Raw genomic sequence first — 23,455 nt, 5'->3', positions numbered from 1 at the left:
GACTATGACATGTTTATATGTTCATAGGCTTATTTCTGTGGAACTAAAACTGGATTATACTTTAGAGTATAAGGATAATGTAACTGACAAATGTACTTTACAGTCTTTAAAGTAAGAGTACATATTTCTGCCAATTGTAGATCAAGAGGAAGATACATTATAAAACTTTGTTCTTCTACTTTCCCTGTTGAGCTTTGTTAGTCTGCCGGAGCTACCACCTCCTCATAAACACGAACAAGAAAAATGTTGAGACATTTCACACCTCAGGCAAGCAGAGTAGAGATATTCTTGTATGCACACAGAGGGTCACTTCTTGGAATACCCGTACTTTAGTGAGCTCTGTGTGCAACAATGGCTTTAGGTTTGGAGTAATGAGTCATAGTATTTGATTGTTTATTGGAGTGTGTCCTGCATGTACACTTTGTTTTCTCCTCTTCCTCGACTGTGCTCTTTGTGCTTGCTTGAATTAGTCGAGAATCCGCCGAAAAACAGCCGGGGATTGCTTTTCCCATTCATCCCACGTTCCAGACAAATAGGGATCAGTGTGGTAAGCTCTGGAGCTTTGCATCCATGTTAGATTTCTTTGGTGTGAGGACGTGTTCAACAAGTCGGTTATGCACCATGCAAAGGGGGTTCTTAATTTCAGTCTCCATGCTGTAGTGTAAATGCTGATGCCTGAAGGGTGAGTAAATGCTCTTTCCATATTCATGTCAGGATTGACTTACAATTTGTGGTGTCTGAAATACACACACACACACACACACACACACACACACACACACAAGATAGATACCCTAGACATGAACCACAATCTATGCGTTTATGTAGTTGGACAACGCAAGCAGATTTGTATTTTTTTTTCTTCATGTATCTGTCCTGTAAAAGAACAAAGGGAAATAGTTTGTTCAGCTGATGGTTTCTATGTCTGTGGTAGATTTTTCTCAAAGATATTATAGATAACTTGGGCAAATGGTCACTGCCATGTATATCATTTAAGTTTGTTGTGATGTATAAAATGAAGGTTGCCTTGAGAATGAAGCACATGTATCCATTTGATTTTAGAGAATAAGGGAATTACAGCGTAGACTGTCACTACAAAAGCAACTTCACCAGAAACCTGACACATGATGTCATGATGATGATGATGATGAAACAGCATTTATATAGCGCCATTTGTCTGTAGAAACGTTCAAAGGCCCTCGGCTCCCACAAAATGTCACACATCATTCACAAAGTTGCTGGAAAATATAGGTCTTCAGTTCAGACATGTCATGAGAGCATTAAAGAAATTCCAAAATTGTACATGATAAGAGCAAATTTACATCAGCATTCTTACATGTATATCAATCAAGCTGAAGAGAACACATTCCTATACAATTTTATGATCTGGATATCATTTTGAATGAGATGTAATTGTCAGTTTGTTGAACCTGTTACAAGAAAGAGGAAGAAATCATTGACAGGGTTTGGATGTTGGCTGTGAAACATCCTGTTTAGCCAAACATATTACCTCTTAAAGGTAATACTTGTTTAGCTGTGCCTGAGTTTTACAAATTTTTAGCCATGTTGATATAATTGTATTTAATATCAGTATTTGAAGAAAAAAAATACACACACAGATCAGTTTCTGGAATGTGTAATGGTGATACTAGTATTAGTTGAAGGTGGCCGTACTATGTAGTGGTTTTTTTTTTTTTTGGTTTTTTTTTTTTTTTTTGGGGGGGGGGTTGTTTTTTGTTCTTTTAGAGGAATTTATATGTTGATAATATGTAGGAATTGTGAATGTTTTAATAATAATGGGTGCTTATCTAAAAGAAGATATATGTCTTGTATTACAGTACAGAGATTCTATTGAACCATTCATAGCACTGAATATTGTGGTATCAATGGTAAAGATTCATTCCTTTAAAGGTTTCTGAAATGTGCTACAAATATCAGTGAAACAGAAGGAGATTGTAAGAACACCCCCTTTCCAATTTCTAAGCTTTGTAGTAATAGTGTGCGTGATGAAACCAATGCATCCTATGTTTTAAAATGGTAAAAAAAAAAAATCATTTGCTAATTCTAATAATCATAGGGCTTGTAGCATAGTGCTTGTGTAATAAGAATGAGAAGAAAAGAAGATTGAGAGAGACAGACAAACAGATTTAAACAGACAGACAGACAGGCAGAAAGACAGATGAATCTAGGATAGATATGCAACAGACTGATATAAATAGATGTCTAGACGGATAGATTCAGCTAAATAAGGAGATAGATTCAGAGGTGGATAGGGAGAGAGAAAGAGCATTATTGTCAAGGTCATAGGAACATGAACATATGGGTTCAGAGATCATATTTCAAAGTCTGCATTTCTTTGCATTAATATGATAACGTTTGTGACACTGATATGCTAGTACTACACAGCAATTGGTAGAAAAGGTATTTGGCATCGAAAAGAAGAAAAACCAGGGTCTTGCAGCATTCTGCAAAATGTGTGGGTTAGAAATGTTATTGTGAACAGAGCCAACGGGAGTTCTTGTGACGATATCGAATTCCCCTGGATTTTTCCTGAGCCTACTGGAATAGTTGCTGTACAACATGACCAGGGGGTGTTGCTGTTCTCCTTGAGCCCCCATTAGGGGCTGCTAATAGCCTGATAACCTACCACAGGGCTTAGTCACAGTGGAAATGTCAGGACTGGCATCCAATCTACAAGCAGCCGTGGTAAAATAATCGCAAACATTGATATTGTTTGTTTGTTACGAAGAGTGGAAGAGTTTGTTGCAATGTATCTGACTTCCTTAGTATGCTTTCTTGTTTATGACTTAAATGGACCGACAAGTGAATTTATATGTGTGTATATGTAGAGGCTGAAAGAGTTGGGAAAGGGTGATAAAGGGGTAGGCCTATATTACATCATAGAGATTTTATAAGGCATACTGTCTGAAGCAATATATATGATGAATTATTTTCAACCTGTATAGATTAATTGTCAATGGCGACAACTACTTATTTTTCTCTCGGCACCAACTCGTAAAGTTTTTGAGTAGCTTCAGCTTGATATCTTGAGTTATTGATCTCTAGTGGGGGGAATACATGCGAGTGAAAACACTGTTGCTTAGAAGAGGAGAGAATGAAAGGGATGGAGAGGGGAGAAAGAGAGGGAGAGTGGGAGGTAGGTAGCAGCAATCTGTATCGACGGCACATAGCTTGTTTTCTGATAAGTGCGTAATAAGATTTATTAGGGCATGTTTCTATCTCTCCTTGCTGGGCTTGCCTACGTATGTCTATACCAAGCTACTAACCCTCTTGCAGGGAATGCAGTGCGTGGCAGCTACGTGTTATGTATCGACGTTGCACCGCCTCGAGATACGGAGATGTACTAAAAAAGTTTATCGCCGGGGTGCAGTTCACATTCTGTTCTCAAAAGAACGCGATCTCCTTGCATTTCTGCTCCTTCGTTGATTGGTGTGGATGAGCATTTGTGACAAAGTGGACAGCAGTCTCGTTTTTGTTTGATGGACTATAATACTCGGATTAATCTGGCTGCTTCCCTGCTTTCTGGAGATGTTCTATCGGTGAGGTTTTGCAGAGGGGTTGGGTCGTTGTAGGTAGGGAACAACACCGGTAGAGTTTGTTTCTCTGGTGTTGCCCATCTATTTAAGTAGTAGCAATGACAAGAAGCTACAGCAATAGCTATCCATTAGTTAGTGGTCACTTCCATTAAGTGTCAGGATTTCCGTTACCACATACTATGTACATGTCAGTATAGACGCTGGTCAATGGCAACTAACTTGTTTTCTACTCTTTGTATGGTGGGCACCTTGATTTTTATTTTCTTCTGGCGTTATCAGTGTATACTATACACTGTATTAGCTGCTGACTGCCAGGGAGAAAATGGAATGCTTGAGTTCTGCAGGGTTTAAAGTGCCCCAGGGGAATTGGATTGGTTCATAGTCACATGATATCGTCTTCAAAGATTCTTCCTAACCATCTTCGAATAACAGTTCAAACCCTGTGACGTTCTTTGCTATAAAAGCAGAATGTGTCTAAGTATCTAAATGTAGCAACTTCATCTATGGTGGTTTCAAAATGGAGCAGAAGGTATCTAGAGAGCCCATTATTTATTGACTTGCAGGCAGAGCGATAGCAGTCTGATTGGCAAGACTGTTCTCCTGTTGTGCTATGGAATGCTTGTTCACGTTTTCTCTTCAATAGTCCTTCTCTCTCGCAGTCATGCAGTACTTTATTTCTGTACCTGCTTGAATCAGGCCCCACTCTGAATCAGAGGTTATAAAAGTAATTTGTTGTGCCTTGCCACATGCAGAATTGTCCAATTTATCATGACATTGGTATGTGTTTGCTTGCTTGGGCCCTGCTAGATGACAGGGATAATTCATTCCTTTCCTGTCAAGTTCAAATCACTCGACTGTATTGAGCGTACTCTGATGGCATTGATCAGAAAAGCCATGATGTTTAACAAGAATAATGATTCTTGTGGTATGTAGAGTAGGAGTCACTCTATTCAAATTGTTCAAAGGAAAAAAAAAGTCAGTTTCCTGTCAATGGAAAAAGTTCAAGGAAAGGTATGTTTGGAGGGTAAAGCAAAATTGGCCAAGTACTAAAGGAGGCTTTGTAAAGACAGTTTCAATGTGAATACCTTGAGCTACAACGTGCAGCTTGCAGAAAAGGTCTTGTTGAGATGGGACTGTCAAATTGTTGGTGTTTGTTGAAAACATTTTTTTAATTTGTTTGTTGTTATTATTATTATTATTTTTACTCTTGCAGTCTGATCTTGTCAAACTGCCCACAAACAACAGAGGGCATACTCATCAAAGCAATGTCTCTGCCTAGAATTGTGCCTTAGCGTGTTTCGAAAGCATTCTTGTATTTTAGCTCATCTTTGTGAAAGCAGCTGAAGTAGAAGGGAATTGAACGAAAATTGGCCAATCACAAAGTGCAAAATGGCATGACCTGCCTTCCACAGGAAAATACCATTGTTTCTTCGCAATTTGATTGTTTCAGTAGACGGCCCATATTATCAGCAAATAGTATCAAATATGCTCCCACTGAGCAGTGCTTTGCTCCAAATTGCAGGTCAATACCAGGGGACAATTTCAAGGAACTGAAGCAGCATACAGGATCATTAGACAGGAAGAAGCCAGTTTGTGCACTTAGTATTTCCAATTAGATTTATATCACCAGATATTTGAGTCCTTGCAAATGTGCACTTTGCATCAATTGAATATATAAAAAAAATACTGAAAATATTAAAAAAGTGTCTCAAATAGTGATGTTCCCCATCAGGCTAACTTGTCTTGTTTTTGGATAAATTCTATAGGTTTAATTTTACTTTTAATTGCTTTAACCACATCCTCATAGTAAAAAAACCCAGAATCAATCAACTTATGGAACTGTATCCAAATTGTGCAAAGTAAAATATCAAAATATGAATAAAAATGAACAAAAGCAATATTTCAAGAAGGAAAATAACACATATATGTGAGTATTAAATCCAATTGTAAAAAACTGAAAGCAATGTTGTTGGTTTTTTTGGCTTTAGAAACATGGAGATTTCTGAACTTGGCATAACGGTTTTTACTGTGGACCTTTGGTATAACTGACATATAAACTACCATTAGAATGCATGCTCAATGCAAATTCATTTTTATTTTAGGAATTGTTTGAGATTTGGTAGGTTGTCTCTTCCTGTCACACAGAACTCCCAGGAAGACCTAGGAAACATTTGTTAGTATGCATGACGTGTATCTCTGTGACATGCAGTGCATTAATGACAATTGTACTCTGGGCACCGTTGTACCACAGTGCATGTGAACTATTGATGCATCCACTCCATGCAAATGCAGGTGACTTGGTAACACTCTGAATATGATTAGTGTTTTATGAATGAAAATGCACAGACCTCATACGTGTCTAGAATTTTATAAAATCTTCTGTCCCTTGTTTTTTCAAGAGTTCACTGCATACAGTATGTGTAGTCAACATGAACGCGGAGAGGAATTTTAGAGGTCATTAAATTGGTGTAATAAAATGCCAACCAGTGTACTGAAAATAGTAACATCTGCGCATGCAATGCCATGAAAATCCATAAAATCCTTTTTTTTTCTTTTTTCTTTTTAAATAAAGAGACTTGTTGATGCCCTTGTACAATGTATACGTGCATATTTGCTGTGCCAAAAAGTGAGGTGTTGTTCATACACGACTTCATAAACTCATCGTTGTCACTCCCTGGAAAAGAAACACTGTATGTACTGATACTATCCTCTGGACATAGAAGCTGTATAAATGTGTCTAGTCGGCCTTGGTAAGTCACTTTCATGGTAAGTTAGGTACAGCCTTACATGTATATGTGTAACATTGTAATGTTAGTGAGGCCTTATGTGTCTTTTTTTGGGGGGGGGAGGCTGGGGAAGTAGGATTTGTGAAATAGTACATTGTGTACTTGCATAGTGAATCCAAACCATTATGAAATTATGATTTACAGATGCAACATAAACATAATAAAACTCAATGTCTTCATGGCATCATAGTAACACAGTAGAATTAATTCTTGAAACATTTAAGTTGGTAAGTAAAAAAAGATGGATATTTTTTTTTCATATCCTATCAAAAAGTTACATGAAAGCAAAGAAGGTGGTACAAGGAACAGGTGATTATAATGCTGCATCTCCTATAATGGTACTGCACTGTCAGGATGTATTGAATGTTATTTTTTTTTCTGTGTGAGAAAATTTTACTTGACAGTTTCAATCATGGAATGATGTTGTAATGCTTTGAGCTGCCATATTTCACATGATTTTTTAGTTCATCACTCATCATCAAGATACAATACCTCTACTGGAATGCTCTTCAGTTACGTAGATTGCAGTTCTTAAAATAGCCACAAAAGACACTTGCAAGTAGGCAGTTGCCATGGTAATAGCAAATGATCCATCTTGACTTTACACTGATGTGGTATGCAGAGGAACCCTCAGAGTCTTAGAGGAACTGTCTTAAAGGAAATGTTTCTAGTTTGAAACATATGAGCTGCATGGTTCTTCATCAGGGCTGATTTTTTTTTTCTCTGGTCTCCCATTAGGGCTGCTAAAATCTTTGAATTTGACATTTTTGTGGCGTAAAAAAGAAATGTTGTGAAATAAAAGGAAATACAGACATTAATTTTGAATTCTAGCTGCCCTATTGGGCAAACAAAAGATGGCCTATTAGGAAATTTGGTGGCCCAACATCAGTTTTTAGTGGCCCCGTGCCACCACTAATGTCGAACCCTGTACATGCTACAAATAATCCATGTGTTAATTTCTTGATATCACTACACTCAAATATCACTACACAATAAATCAATTGTAGTATTAACTTAACAAGAATTATCTCATTTCATAAGAAGTTTTATGTCTCATTTATCACATTTTTATTGTTAAGAATTATACTTTATCTCATGATAGGTAATACAAACCATGTTTATGGGAGTCACGAAATCTTTAATTATCAAAAGAAATGTCTTCTTTTCAATGATATTGAATATGTTAAGAGCTTTCCAAATGAAATTTATGTAATCTTTTTTTTTTGGGGGGGGGGAATGTAAAAGTACATTATTAAATTTGATTTTGCATAATACCGTCATTTAATATTCAGATGAGATTTAGTAAATAAATTAAATTCAACGTATGGCACTTTGAAAAGTAATCTTAAATTGATCTTAGATCTTAATGGACCCCTAGTGCTTAAAGTGAAAATCAGTTGATCAATATTTTTCTTGTGACGAATAAATCAGCATCCTTTGGATGCATAGTTTGATACCCTAAATGTTTACTTCTGTCCAGTAGATCATCCTGAAAAGAGGATCATGCTATTCTGTAGCTTTTGAAATGTAACACACACAAACAAAGAAATATCAATTTAGATATTAAGTAATCTTTGATCTAAAAAGAAAAAAATAATATGAATTACGCACACTTAGAATTGTGAAAGTTGATGTTTTGATAGTCTAAGTTGTTTTGAGCATGAAAATATATACAAATAAATCATGTTTAACATAAATATAACAATATAAGTGACGTTTACCTATGAAACCTTTAAAAATACTAAAAATCCTTAATCATGATAGGCAAGGAATGAATTAGGCATTTAAAGGTTTTCATTAACTCTGTAAACAAGGCAAAACAGACAGTATTCAAAGTAATTTTGCCTTCTTTTAAATTCAGTTGATATAGATGGATAAATCAGTACTAACATCAAGATACACGCATAATTTGTCTCACACATACATTATCCTTCAGCGAAGGAGAAAGGGGAGGACACTGTGATATATATGCTTTGTGGCACCTTCATCTGGACTAAATGCGAAAGGTTGTTGTAGAACAACTTGTCATCAGGATAGAGAACGCTGGGAATGTTCCTAAGCACAGTGCCTCTAAGTCAGTAAACTTGCCGCTTGAAAGATTTGGTGGACCACAGAGATACACAGGCTCAGGTCTTCCTACTTCTGCCTCACCTTGCAGTTGCAATGGATGCCATATCAAACTGTTCCTCCAGATGAGAATGTTTGAAGTGGATTATGTGTGGTTTTCAAAGCTTTCTTCAACAGTACTTCCATGAATGTTGTCCAACCCACCGTTTGCCCATTTTCAGACCTTCACCACCCTGAGGATTCCAAGTTTCTGAATGAACCATTTTCAAGTTTTGATGTCTCATCTAACTGCATTTAATGCACCTGGAAAGTCCTTTGCTGTGTTTGTGTTTGTGCTCACCTACAAATAGTAGCAAGTTACACTGGCAGCATCACTTTACCTTTTTCAGCTTCAGCTCAGTGAGACTATATGAAGCATCTTGTCCATGGTTCCCTTCAAAGAAGTGTATCGTAACTGTGTCTGTGTCTGAGCTGCTCGAGAATTATATAGTCATTGCAAGTCATATTTAATTCTTGTTTTGCTGACAGGGCAACTCTCACAAAAGAGCTCATATGATTTTTATGCTTTCCCCTCACAATCCTGTTTCTGAAGGAAATGAAAGAGATGAGATGCAATTTCTCGGGACCCACATTCCGTTTGTCCCTCGTGCGAGAGGTAACTTGCTATTGTTGGTGTCAAGTTCATAAACTATCAAGATATAGTTTGCTAACCTCGGTTTATACTTATAGGACATTTCTGAATGGTTACTTTCAGTGATGTGCAAAGCCCTGCAGCAGGTCACACACAGCAGTTGCACAAAGTTCATCTTGAATTGCATGCTTCCTTGCAGTGTTCGTCATTTCCTTACCTTCCCTATTTGATATGTCTCTCACAGATGTCTTGATTTCCTTACTTGTGTTGATCAGATGCCTGCATGTATGACTGGCAGAGGCCACATGTGCCCTTCTTGGAATGATGAAACTTCAAATTCTTCTCTTGTAGCAGTTCATGATAGAGTAAAGGGGAAGCAAGCTCACCATTTTGTAATTCATACATGTCATGCACGATGGTTGGACTCAGGTTAGATGTTAAGGCGTTCACAGTTACCATCTTTCCTTTGAGAATGTGACTCCATTCAAGGGAAGGATTTTATATGGTCAAGAACTGACTCCCTGGCTCTCTCATCTCTGGTTGACACAAATTCTGTTTGCCTGCCTTCTTGTCTCACTCATTGGTGCCATCAGGTCACATCTTGTTCACTACCACATCAAGTTGCCTCTAAAAAATCCCAAGAGTTTTCATAAACATATCATGGCACACATTCCAGGTAGCAAATATTTTGCTTGTTTGGGGAATGGTATACTCCATGTTCGTCCTTCTGTTAGCTGTGGCACTGACATTGATATGACGTGCTATCCAGTCCCCTTTGTCACTGGAGTGACCCAAGTTCATGGTATGCCTTTCTGATTGATTCACATTCATGTTGACATACATGTACCCAATGCAGTCATGCATTTGTATCTTTCAGATTTTGCAGTCATCATGATAAGGTGCCAATCTTCTTGCTGGTTTTACTTTGTTGAATTTCTCAGATGCATAAATTTCACCAATGTTCCTTTTCTGTTTGACAAGAAATTTCTTGCCTTTGAAAAGCTGTCTTGCTGTGGTTTTACATAGCCGGGACATCATTGACCTGAAAACTCCTTGGAGATAAATTGGAGTTCTGTTTTAATAGATGAAGATTCTTTAGCATAGTAGGATTTTGCATTAAAATTGTTTCAGTATATTCATCCTTGGGAAGTCTCTATATGTCACTGGATGTGTCCATCATTTCAGTGTCACTTGTATCTTCATGGCTTCAAAGTGAAGAAAATGTGCGTGAAGGCAACAGATGCTCATTGGAATGAACAAGGGAAGGAGACACTTCAATGGGCACCACACTGTGCACCATGAGGTGTTCAATATGAAGAGCTGACTGGACATTCTCCCTGTAGGGAAGCTTGTCCTGGTGATGGGTAGAAAATGAAACACTATCTTGATCTTGTAGAGGATGTTGCCATGGTGTTGAGGTTGAGAACAAAGCTTCATTCTGTATTCTAAGAGCTTGCTCTGGTGTTGTGACAGTAGAGGGATTGTCACCATGTTGAGGACCTTGTCCTGCTGTTAAAGAAGTTAATTGACCATTATGCTGAAGAGGAGATTGCCTTGGTGTTGGGACAGACAATGGACCATCACCTTGTAGAGGAGGTTGCTGTGGTGCTAGGGCAGTAAAGGGACTGTTACCATGTTTTGGGGCTTTTTCTGGTGATGAGGCAATAGGTGGACCATTGCTCGTTGGAGGAGCTTGTTTTGATGATGGGGCAAGTAAGGGATTATCACCTTGTAGAGAAGTCTGGGTTGGTGTTGAGGCAGAGAAAGGCTTGTCTCTATGTAGAGGAACTTGCCCTGGTGTTGGGGCAGTGCAAGAACTGTCACCCTGTACAGGAGCTTGCCTTGGTGTTGAGGTACTACCACTTTGAACTGTACATCCTATGTGATCTGCATGTGTATTCTCAAAAGCTCATTGTTCTGCCTGGTTTGTTATGCCTCATGAAAGATGGAAGGTCGCTGTCAGTCATCATCTGCAAATAAAGTAATCACTTCGTCTCTGTCCACAATGGAGACTTGTAGATTATAGGATGAATAAATGTAGCAGTGTGTTGCACTTGTTACATGTGCCCAGGTATCCCCTTTACTCATCAGGGTGTTGCTGGTCAGCTGTTAAATACTAACTCACTCTGCTCTCTTATTGCATATCTACTGATAATTCAAATGAAAATTAATAGTTTTATTAATCATTAGAAAAATTAGTAATCAACATTAACCAAGATTAAGACAGATTTAATTATAGATTGACTTTAAAGATGCTGAACTGATGTGATTTAAGTTACACTTTCATTGTTTAGTTAACAAATTGGAAATTTCAGAAGGAACCATTCAAAGTCAAATCTTTCAGTGTTGATTTAAAGGTGACAAGAGAATAATCATCTTCCATGCTGTAGCCATCAGACTTTGACTGTGATGCATCCAACTCAACATCAGTATCTTTGTTGTTTTGTTTTTTCTTTTCGTTCTTTCTTGTAATCTGTGTGATTGAAAAAAAAAATAGATTTAGGGGCCAAATGTCTCACTTTACCAACTTTGGATTCACATTCCCTAAGGATGGTATCCTGCTTAATTTGATTAAAATCCATCAGAGCATTTCAAAGATGATATAACTGTAGTATAATCTCTCAATTTGATTGACTAGTCCCCTAATAAGAATTAATCAATAGATATAAAAATGTTGCCCTTCCTAGGGACTGAATGGGATCACAACACTATAAAACAGCACAAAATCAAATAATTCTTCATCCATAACTATATATACACGCAACGCAACTTGACCTACACACTTCTAGAAAGAAGAAAATCTTTGAAACTCAAAGTTCTGATTTTTACGTTTGCGTCCCTGCTCCAAGGCCACCTTGGAAATTGTATCAGTTTAGCAATTTCAAATCCTATACCCCTAATAATGATTTTTACTAGGTTTGTTTACTGTTTGACTAATGTATACAGAATGAAGATGAAAATGTAAAAGGTCATTTAGGACTAATGATTAAAAATGTACAAAACGCAGACGCAGTAGCTTTCTCGAGCCTTCATTATTTGCCATTTGCAGATGACATAAAACCCAGCTTTAGTTCTTTGAAATAGTTCTAAATTGTGAGTTAGGGATAGAAACAATCAATATAAAAATGTTAATCATTATAGTCAATGTTAAGTATTGCTAAATATACAAAATATAAACCATAGTTATAATAAGATTCTTTCTAGAATAATTTTTTTTTACAGTTATGGTTTATTGAGAAAAATAGTGCTATCTGTCTATATTTTAGGCTTTATTGCAAAATCTTTATACGGCAGCATGTTTTGTGATACAAGTGACAAGACATGTATACAGCAAATATGATGATGGCTCAAACATTTTTTTTTAAATCACTGCTCCTAATGGTAAACAATACCTTTAAGATAAATCTTTGGATGAGAAGTGTTATATTGGAGATTCTGCTAATACTTTCTCAAACCTTCCCCCCCCCCCCAAATATTTGGTTCATGAGTGAAACAGCCAATGATATGATTATGTTAAGTTGGAATATAACATGAAGCATTAAAGAAGAAAATAACTTTAAAAAAATGTTAAAATTCTTATTAACAGATTTCATTTAATCTTTTTTCAAAGAAACCTTTCTTCAAAGAAACCTTTCTGGTGGATTTCAGCACAGTTCATTTGCATGAACAGGGTAATGATGATAGGTGAAAGGTGAAAGGTCATTGTACTTTTGTTCAACTGTCATTTTGGCAGCCGGAACTTCAACAGAATTACTGTCCATGGAGGATGATGGACTTCCATACATGTGTAGGTAATGTACAAATTGTACATTATTGCAGCATAATGATACTGACCTTAGCACAATGGAGCAACCAATCAGATTTCAGGATGTCTAATCATGGTTGTGTTGGTTTCACTGGACAATTATTTGATTGATTTTCTCTGTGTCTACAGTGTACAGGTGGGCCATGGTGTATGACTTTGGGAGAAGCGGTATTGAAACATGACATATTACGAGGAAATGCTGTAATTTGCTCAAACTGTGGTGTGTGATTGAACAGAAAATTTGATAAATGGAACTACATGAAAAGTGATAAGTGATAGCCCTTGCAGAGGATTTGCTTTTTTAGGGAATAATCAGAAGTATTGAAATTATGCATGAAGATAATTCTAGGTGCCCTTTAAAGGGTACTGCTTGGCAAAACCTTTGTTTTTGCCACATTATATAACAGATGCACCACTAATAAACATATATCACAACTGTTTTCATCTTTAAAAAATCCTACATATTTCCCCTAAAAGGCAACATTTGTGCAATCTTTTGCTGGGGTGATGTTCTGTAAAGATACATCACTTGATCCAGGGGATGTAACATGGAGCTATATATTGCTTTATCATACAGTAGATCCCAATGATTTTTTTTTTAATCCCTCTCTTTACACAAATAGTAGCCATGCTGTAGAGGTGTCATTGGCATGTGTTTTTGTAAAGCAGAAGATGAAGTCTTGCTTAGCCCGGAGGTAGCCTTCAATAAAACCTCAAAGAAGCTGTTACTAGGGAGTTATCCCCTGTTGCTAAGGAAGGCGTTATCAATACCAAACTTTACAGTGGGTTGAACGGCAGAACGGATGGGCCATAAAGATGGCACAAAAACAATTCTCGCTATCGCCAATGACGTAAAAAGTACCCGGATGTTGATTTAAGCGTCATTTACGGTGCATTATGGGATAGTCCGGTAGCAAAGTCACTTCCGTTCGTACGCGCGTGATACGTGACTAATGCTATTTACACACACAACCGACTGTATTCTACGTGTACTTCCGGTTTTGTCGACTTGAATTACAGCTTTAATATGATTTGAAATTTCTCCATTCTTAAGAAATTGCTGTTAATACGCCTATTGGTTGTTGCTGCGAAGCTGCCATGTGTTGTTCGCACGACAATAAATGAAAAAAATCTGCAGAAATAGGACCCTTACTGGTATGCGAGATGTGACGTGGCCGCGTGGGTGAAGTTTGCGGGTGACTCCACAGCGCAGTACGTGCACGCGCGACTTACTAGTACAGTGTAGTGGTAGTATTATAGTAGCACTATAGGTAGTAGGCCTTGTGCCTACGTACATTGTACGTACTTACTTGGAAGAAATTGCTTCGGAGACAGGATAAGTTCGAGATCACTGTTCGTTCCCGATTGTGTTCGCGGCATTTCGACAGAGAACAAATGAAAAAAAAAAAGATGGGCATTCCATGACGATATACTGCATATCCAGGTGGGTGAATATTTTCCAGCATATTTTCAGCGTATGCAGAGATGACTGATCTGTGATGTGCACATCGATCGCATGATCAAGCAGTACGCCGTACCGGTATGTGTTATGTAATTAGCTTATGCGCTGCGTGCAGTGGTGCATGTTGACCGAAATATCGGTCTGTATCTGTCCGTCGGGGAATGTTCCGCGGAGACTGCGTCTGGCTTCACCGATCCCCTCCGTCTACGGAGGACAGCGTTAATGGCAAAATATAAAAGAGTCCTCCGGACAGACGGATCTTTCTGTCTATGGTGCATGCTAATGCAAGGCCGGCCGCCGGCGGGGACTACAGTGTACGAGTATGACAGGCCTGGCCACTCGCTGGCTCGGGCGGTACACAGCGGCCTACATACTGTAGGTACCGTGGTCGGCGCTGCGCTATAGGTAAGGTACACGTACGCGCACGCTAGCGTTGTGCAAATTATGCCCCGCGCCGGAAGTGCCCTTGCTACCAAGTGCACTAAATCTTGACGAAAAAGCCACATCCGGGTACTTTTTACGTCATTGGCGATAGCGAGAATTGAGTGATGCCAATCATCAAACAAGGGTACATGTCTTCAAGTTGGCATCTGTTTGCACGCCTCTTCACTAACGAGTACTGACAGAGATGGGAAGAGTTATCTCCTTGTAACAAGTGCTCCTCCTCTGGGGATGGTGATGAATTGGGGCCAAAGCTCACCGCTCTTTGTTTTTTTTCTTCTCCACATTAGTTGTGAGGTGACTGGGATGACGTGTTAAAAGAACCTCTTAGTATCAAGGCATACATGATGCTGTATCATTTTGGTATTTAAAATGAAAGTGTCACTTATTCACCTTTAAAGATTTAGCCTCTCACTATTTCTGTGCTTTGTGAATCATGATGTGAAATATTATAAATTCCAATATCATCAAAGAAAATGAAAAAAGGGCTCAGAGGGAAAGCTGACTTTTTATGCTTTGTTAAATGGGGTTCTTCAACTGCTGAGGGAATCAGATTCAAATCCATAATGTGTTATATCATCTGCCTTGTTCGTGTCTGTGTAGTGACGGAGAAGGCACTCAAAATCAGAGAAATATTGCTTAGATTGGACATTTTCCTAATACGGCTGGCAGAAGGGTATTTCATCGAATAGTTTAAATACCTGAAAGCATACTTTTTTTTTTTATCACATCAGACAACAGTACATTCAAATTATCTGTTCAGCATCAACAGGTCAAATCATTCTGTAGGATCACTCATTTGAGGCAAAACCTGTAAAATTTAGCATTACATCATGTATACAGGTACTTAGGAGTATTCATGTGTTCTCGTACCTTTGTTGTGGTTTACATCAATGCTTCTCAACCCTTTTTTAACCTGAGGCCTACTTTGGCACCAATAAGTTTTTTAGAGGCCCAGTGACAGAGAATACAAGTACTTTCTGTTATTTTTTTATTTTATTTTTATTTTTTGCCAATATTGCGGCCCACCTGAGAGAGCTTCACGGCCCACAGTTTTAGTGGGGGTTTACAGGTTGCATGGTTTCAGCAAACGTACCATCAAACGAATATATTCCTGTGTGATTGAGAGATACGAATTACACAGAGAAAGTAGTGTACACTGTATTTGCCATGTATGTTACAGTCATAATATTGTGTGAATTTGGACTTGTAAGACAATGTAGCAAGTTGAGGAATACACGATAGGGAACAGCAATGATGGAACGAGAAAGAAAGGCAACCCCTTTTTGAGAGAAAAGTTGGCTGCTTCCCACCGTCGGAGAATGCAATGCATTGTGTTACAGGAGGCATTTTTTTTTTCTTCAAAATAATGGTCGACTTGCTATATTTGCACAAATAAACACACCTTGCGATATGCCACCTACACAGTATCCTTTTGCAAAGAGACCAGTTCATCAAGAGGAATCAATATGTCAACTTCTCAGAAATCCATTTCATATTTTTAGCTGCAGATGAGGCCATACATTGTAGAAACCCATGAAGGAATAAATAGCATGTGGCATTACTCTTTGTACAAAATGTGACTGCTAAACAGAGTTCTAGTCATTTGCAAAGTGTCCTCTGATACCCCTACACCTGACATTTTGTGCAATTTTACTGAAAGTATTAGTTTTTCAGTGAGTACATGTATATGGTGTTTTATTTGTTGTGCTAGCGGAAGTGATCATGTGAATACCGCATAGTCAAATCTGAGTAGAAATTCTCATAATGTAACTACATTATGTAGCTGCATTTTGTGTTTGTGGTAATTCTATACAGTGGACTCCCGTTCTTGGGGACCACCAGCTTTCTTTCGTTATTTCGAAATTTCGTTATAACCGAACAAATAAACAATAAAAATACATAAAGTGGATAACGTTACGGCCCAAATTTTTACTCCATTATAACCGGAATTTTGTTATAACTGTGTTCGTTATAATGGGAGTGCACTGTATTGTCTGCTTGACATTTTATACTGTTCCACTTCTGATGAGTCTTATCACTGTTTATTTAATTTTTATTACAGGTCATGATGAGTTTGAGGAGGTCTCGCTAACTGTATGCACACTGCCTGTCGATTGCACCGTTACTCAGCTCAGAGCATTATTTGATGGAACTTTTCTATTCACAGCCGACAGTACATTCTATCTTGCTAAGGTAATGTATGGTCATGCGTTTTTGATGCTATGTTTAAACTCTGTTCCCAGTGGCCATGGCAATCACTTTTCAGGCCACGTTTCAGGCTGGGGAGTATGGTAGCCATTTCTTCACGTTCAATCACGTTGTGTCTGTATGTGACGGTTTATGGGCCCAGCACGCTATGGCGCATTGCGTTTTATTCCTGTCTGGCGTGGCTAATGCGGTCTGGAAAGGAATGACGCTGTGTCAGGCAGGGAGCTTCATTTAAGTCTGAGCATTTAAAGGAAACCAAAACCCAAAGAGAAATGTGGATTGAGTGAAAGCAGCAATATAATAGTAGAACACACCAGTGAAAGTTTGAGGAAAGTTGGACAATCGATGGAAAAGTTATGAATTTTTAAAGTTTTAGTGTTGGAACGGCTGGATGAGGAGACTACTAGAGGTAATGACTTATGTGTGGACAACAATATAAAGAAAATATAAAGGGAATTCCACAAAAATACATTTTTCTTGAAAATTACACATTCCATCAACCTAGATACTGACATGTTACGGGTAGCAGTTATTCCCCCTGCTTTCTGAAAGCAGTAAGTCAAGTGCTCTTTCATTATGCCAGAAAAGTGAATTTTTGTTGAATTCCCTTTATATTTTCTATATATTGTTGTCCACACATGACATCATAACCTTTAGTAGTCTCCTCATCCAGGGGTTCCAACACCAAAACTGTAAAAATTCATAACTTTTGCATCGATTGTCCGACTTTCCTCAAACTTTCACTGATGCGTTCTACTATTATGTTGATGCTTTCACTCAATCCACATTTCTCTTTGGGTTGTTGTTTCCTTTAAATATCACTCTGCTCAATCTGCAATACAAAGAGAGAAGGCCAACACCATTGAAAAAGCTGAGACATACAAATATGAATACAGAAAAAAAATAATGCTGAAATCCCAAGGCGCACTACATTTTGTTCAAATGTGACTGCCATGGCTGAAGGGAACTTAGTATAAACATAGCATAACAGAAGGATGAATTAAATGCAATCTGTATTCTCTGAAGTGATTTTTTTATTGTCTCTCTCAGAAATTTGATGCTATGTGCTAATAAAGATGTTACTAAGGTACAATGTATTATCAAAGTGCTTTCCTGGTTCAATGTAATAAACTTTTCTTGCACTTGAAGCAAAGTGAGCAAAAGCTCAATGACCAATGGTCTCACATAATTGATCTTAAGTATTATCATTCCACCTGCTTTCTTCAGTCATATAATTGATGTCAACTTGTGTGTAATGATGGAACAAGGAAGAATAGATGCAGCCACAAAGAATGATCTCAAATTTGCTCTCTCTGAAATGCACATACTCAGCAGCAGGATTGGTGCATCCTTATGATGAATTGAACTTGCACTCGATTGTTCTCTGTAGTATAACAAATCAATTGGAGAACATTGGACATGCTACAGATTTGTAAACCTTTTGTGAACCTCGCCTCAATCCATGTAAGCTCCCTGTGGATTTGCATGTCACCTTTAACATTTTTCCTCTTTTCCATCCCCACCCCACCCTGCACAAAGTGATCCAATATCCAGTGTAATCATGCAAATTTATTGATTACTCCCTCTGGTTTCAGTATCTAATCAGTAGCGTGTGGGACCCCGACTCACTCGACAGCCCGGCCAGGATCAAGGGGGAGAATTTCAACTTGTGCGAGGAAGATCTCTCCAGCTTGGACCACCGCCTCACGTGTGCATTCAAGCATATAGAGCGCCCCCCTTCCTGGAAGATCGTGACCGAGTCGCCGCGAATTGACCAGAGTAAGTGGTGGATGGCGGGGGGGTGTGTGTGTGGCAGTGACTAATTGATTGATGGCTAACTCGATTTGCCCACTTAGTGAATGAGGAGTGGAATTTTGAGCACCATTTTTAAAAGGCCGATCCGATTGGGTGAGAAATGAGTGGCGAACCTATGACTTTGATTCGAGTGTCTGATTTCATCTTATCATCATGGCTGTGTAAAAAGTCATGTGGGCCTGTTCAAACTGGAGGGTATAGTAAATATGATTTCTTTCCATTATTCATCATTCAAGTGTAGTCAGCTGTTGACAATATGATCAGACATAAAAGTCATGTAATGTGTGGATATTTTGGTTTATGATTATCTGCAGACACTTCTTTTCTTTTAAGTTTTCTTTAAATAGTTCCTACCAAACCACATTGAATTATTTCATTTGACAATCTTGTGATAAGAGAGTGCAGTAATCTTGTGGTCATGTGCAATTTTACTGGTTCTGTAATGACACATTTTCTTTTATATTTGTGTGGTATGGCGTCCAAATGACATGGCTATAGCATATTTTTAGGACATGCCTATCTCTCCCCTCGTGTGCTGTATGTTTAGCTGTGGGTTGCCCCCATCTCGCAGAAAAATGATGTTTCCGATATCCCATAACCTCAACACGATATGTGTTGGGAGGTCCCAATTCACCTCTCCTGTCTGCATACCTTGACATGTCGTGCTCCCTAAGTGAGCATTGATGGTGATACGTGCAGCCTACCGTGACGCGCCGGCAATTACCCGCCATCTGCCATGCAGCTCTCGCACGAGCGTCCTCCATTAGGGGCACGGGACATCTTCATTTTGTCAACCGGCGGCGAGAGTAGATGTGTTGTGTCTAAGATTACCCCATGCGTGTATTGGAAATCAATCACCGCGCATCTCGAGTGTGAATAGTGACAGCCTTAATTGAGAGATCTGTGGGGACTACGCCTGGTTACCAAAAGCAAATATTGCTGGATCATCTTGCAAATTGGCATTCATCATACATTTGAATTTCAGGTGGTTGATTTGTCTGCTTCCATAGCCAGAAAAGAAGGCGGCAAAATTCCTATTCCTTACTTAGGCCATGTAGAAGAAAGTTAGAAAGACCAAAACCACTCGGGATAACTCCATCCATACATCAGGCCTTTCTGTATCATAGTATTCAGTGATTTAAATTGTCTGTTCTGTGCTTGTAAGCCGTATTTCAAAGCTCAAAATGCATATTTTCAAGGGATAGAACAGGATTCCATTTGGCTTATATCTGAGAGGTTTTTCAGTTTTCTATTTTACTCTTCATTCGTAACTCAGCTCTTCTAGATAGTAAATGATAGCATGGTGGAAAAAAAAATGTGATTTGTAGAAAGTAATGATATTGTCAGAGTATTAGGTTAGCATCTGCATGTCAGCAAAGCATAAACTTGATATGTTCAAGTAATCAGACTGATAGTAGATCATCCTCATTCATTGAGAACAGAAGATGCCCATGTCCGCACCAGCTCATGCTGTCATTCTGGCCCAAATTCGCGAAGGTGGTACAAATGAAACCATGGTTTAAACCATGGACAAAAACCATGAAGTGCCAAGTGTTGCATGGAATATTTTCTAACGAAATGGGTCATTTCGTCGACAAAATTACCGTTTCGTTAACAAGATTATTATTTCGTGGATGAAATTTTCATTTAGTTACAAAATGTTGTCATTTCGTTACAACGTAACAATCATTTCATCGACGAAGTGACTTATTTCATTTGCGACACTTGGTGCTCCGTTGTTTTTGTTCATGGTTTAAACCATGGTTACATTTGTACCACCTTCGTGACTTAGGGCTTATGTGCCTTGAAAATATGAATAATCCAACATTGATTATTTTATGTATATCAATTCTCAGTTGGTGAATGATTAGTTAGTTTTCTTGGATTCTTTTTTACCTGAGATTTATTGTTCTGAGATTCATTGGAAGAATATGATTGGAGCAATCTTTTAGTGACGGTTTTTGATCACGCACACACATACATATACCCACATTTATGCTTTCTTTAACCCATTGAGGACGGACTGATTTTGCTACAACATGCATTTCCCATAGACATTTTTCCAAGTATACTCGGGACTCGTCCTCAATAGGTTCAATTCTGCTTACATGTCCTTTATCAGAAGTGTGTTCTAAAAACTTTTTCCCCCGGTGTAGAAAAGGGCATAGCTAAGAGTAGATTTCACTGATTCAAATATGATCCTAAAACTAGAGTATTCGGTTTCATAGATAATTGTGGAGCTTAAGTTGAAATTAAAACATCTAATGCCGGTATTAAAGCCATTATTTGAAGGGGAATGAAATTTGCATTTTTCCATATTGATACTTGAGATTTATATATATATACACACATGTCGATATTGAAAGCTATGCTTGTGAGATTGTAGTGTTCAGTGTAATGCCACACAGTGAACTGTTGCATCAGACCAGCCTGTTGAGAAAATTGTGAGGAAATCAACCCATTTTGGGAAAAGTGAGGGGGGCTCCCTTTTTAAGTTATTATCCTCCGGTCCCTAATCTCAAAATAATCTTCATCGCTCCCTAGTTGAGGGATGATGAGATGCATTAGGTCTGTACTTTCCAGTGGCAAAATGCATTAGAGTAGTGCTTGGTAGTGGAGGCAGATTTCTGAGGGCATAATTATGCCACTGGTGGATACCGAGGATAAGCAGCCGTCTGCATTGCAGCGAAAATTTTTGAGAAAGATGAATTCTGCCAGGTCGCAAAGATGAAACGGAGTGCAGCGTTCGCTGATGGACCTCTGAGCCAGATGGAGGGGAGATAAATTGCCGTGGACATTTCATGAAAATTACCACAAAATAGAAACCGTAAAAGGTTGTGCAAATACAATTACAGTTTTTTGCGTGTGTGTGTTTTTGCTCTTAAAATTGTCATGCATTACATAAATTAGGCATGATTGTGATCTTATTCATTCATATCTTACTAGTATTTGTTATTTAATATCTCCTGTAAATGTAAATCTGAAAGGATCCCAGATATACTGAATTATCAGTTTGTTTGTTTGTTATATTCAAATATGTTTTTGCAATTTTGTTTGGCCTTGTTACTCATGATTACCCCCCCCCCCCCCCTTACCACCCACCAACAATGGTCCTTGAAATGGTAGTAGTCATTTTTATGAGCACTATATGAGCACTTACAAGCACTTGGATCCTGTCAGTTTGCAAGTGAAAGGATATGTATCGTGTCATTTGCAGAGCTGCCAAAACTCCCTCATTTTTCAGGAGGCTTCCAAAAACTTATATATCTTTATGTCTACAGAAGAGAATATGAGAGATTATATTCCACATACTAAGAATCTTGCTATAGGATTGGCCAAGAGCTGATCACGTGATAAAGCGTAGTTTTGCCCATTACATCACCTGAGAAGAAAAGTTCGTTACACTCTATGATGATAGTCACTTTGTTTCGCTGATCTCTTAGTCCACACAGTCCTAACGCGTGATATAACTTACGATTTTGAGTACGCGCGAAATGAAAGTGCGTTGCACTATGGTCTATCATTTGACCTGGGTCAAGTGATAAACCACAGTGCAACGCACTTTTATTTCAGTGCCACGCGCGGGGCGCGGAGCATATTTTTATTTGTTTTGTCATCTACGCGCATACGTCATGAAGTAACTACGTAGCCTAAGCCCTGAGGATACCCTAAGACAGCTAAAACGGTTTCAGATGTGGAATAAAATGGGAATATCTAGGCCCCTAGATGTGGAATATAAAGCAAATTATCAACTTTTAGTTTCAGGCAATGAGACAAACTATCACTTCCTCGGCGATCTGAATGTGTACGCTATCTTTCCTCAGCTGCGCTTCGGAAAGATAGCTACATCCAGATCGCCTCAGAAGTGATAGTTTGTCCATCACCTTCACCAACGTTGTTGATTTGCTTACTATGTGACTATGAGGGATGGTATAGTTTTGTTGAGATGGAGATTCAGATTTTAAGTTTTTGGGAGATAATTGGAAATTTGCTGCTCGTATGAAGTATTAAATAGCATATAATTCTCAGAGAAATTAAAAGTTTATTTGATGAAGATCAGCTTTGAAATGACTGAGATATCAACAAAGAAAGTAAAACAAAGTGGTCCTAATAAAAGGTTCGGCCCATCTTTTATTAGGACCACTTCATTTTGGTATATTTCAGCCATTTCAAAACCAATCTTAATCAAATAAACTTTTAATATCTCTTAGACTTATTTGCTCTTACTTCATGAATATAAGTAGTTTTGAATTATTTCACAAAAGTTAAAATCTGAATTTGCATCTCAACCAAAGTTGTACCATCCCTTTAAAGGAGCATGGAATTAAATGTCTAAACACTAGTATCTGCCTGATTGCTCTTCAGAATCGCCTTGATTTCCATGTGTGAATGTTGGCAGCCCCGCAGTTGTGCTTTGCTCGTATTTAAGAGTCTGTGATTTGCTCGTGAAGAGCAACAACCAGATGTCCCTGGCTTCCTTCTCGGACCAAAGTGGGGCAGTAGGAGGATGGTCTTCACATCCCCCCCCCCCACCTCCTTCCTTCCCTCTTCCGACAAGGATGATAGCATCACTTGTCCTTGGAGATGTCGGGAGGATGCGCGTCCACTTATCATTTTTTGTTCTCTCTCTAAATTTGTGTCCTTCCAACCTGCTGAGTTTGTTTCTCCGGGAATCGCCAA

The 23,455-nt window shown here is 38.4% G+C and overlaps 1 protein-coding gene across 1 annotated transcript in view; it reads left to right on the top strand.

Moving 5' to 3' along the window:
- The window catches only part of LOC139739399 (uncharacterized), a 257,483-nt gene that overhangs the window by 34,111 nt on the left and 199,917 nt on the right, over window positions 1-23,455 (top strand). Inside the window, exons 5-6 of the mRNA XM_071650020.1 lie at window positions 16,815-16,945; window positions 18,556-18,739. Coding sequence (XP_071506121.1) covers window positions 16,815-16,945; window positions 18,556-18,739 — 315 coding nt within the window. The remainder of the gene's footprint in view (window positions 1-16,814; window positions 16,946-18,555; window positions 18,740-23,455) is intronic.

The sequence above is a fragment of the Diadema antillarum genome, unplaced genomic scaffold (genome assembly GCF_040938485.1).
Source record: "Diadema antillarum isolate AM-2024a unplaced genomic scaffold, OU_Dant_1.0 seq00000798_RagTag, whole genome shotgun sequence".
Classification (NCBI taxonomy): domain Eukaryota; kingdom Metazoa; phylum Echinodermata; class Echinoidea; order Diadematoida; family Diadematidae; genus Diadema; species Diadema antillarum.
Note: the sequence above shows the minus strand (reverse complement) of the source record. Positions and strands in the feature narration are given on the sequence as shown.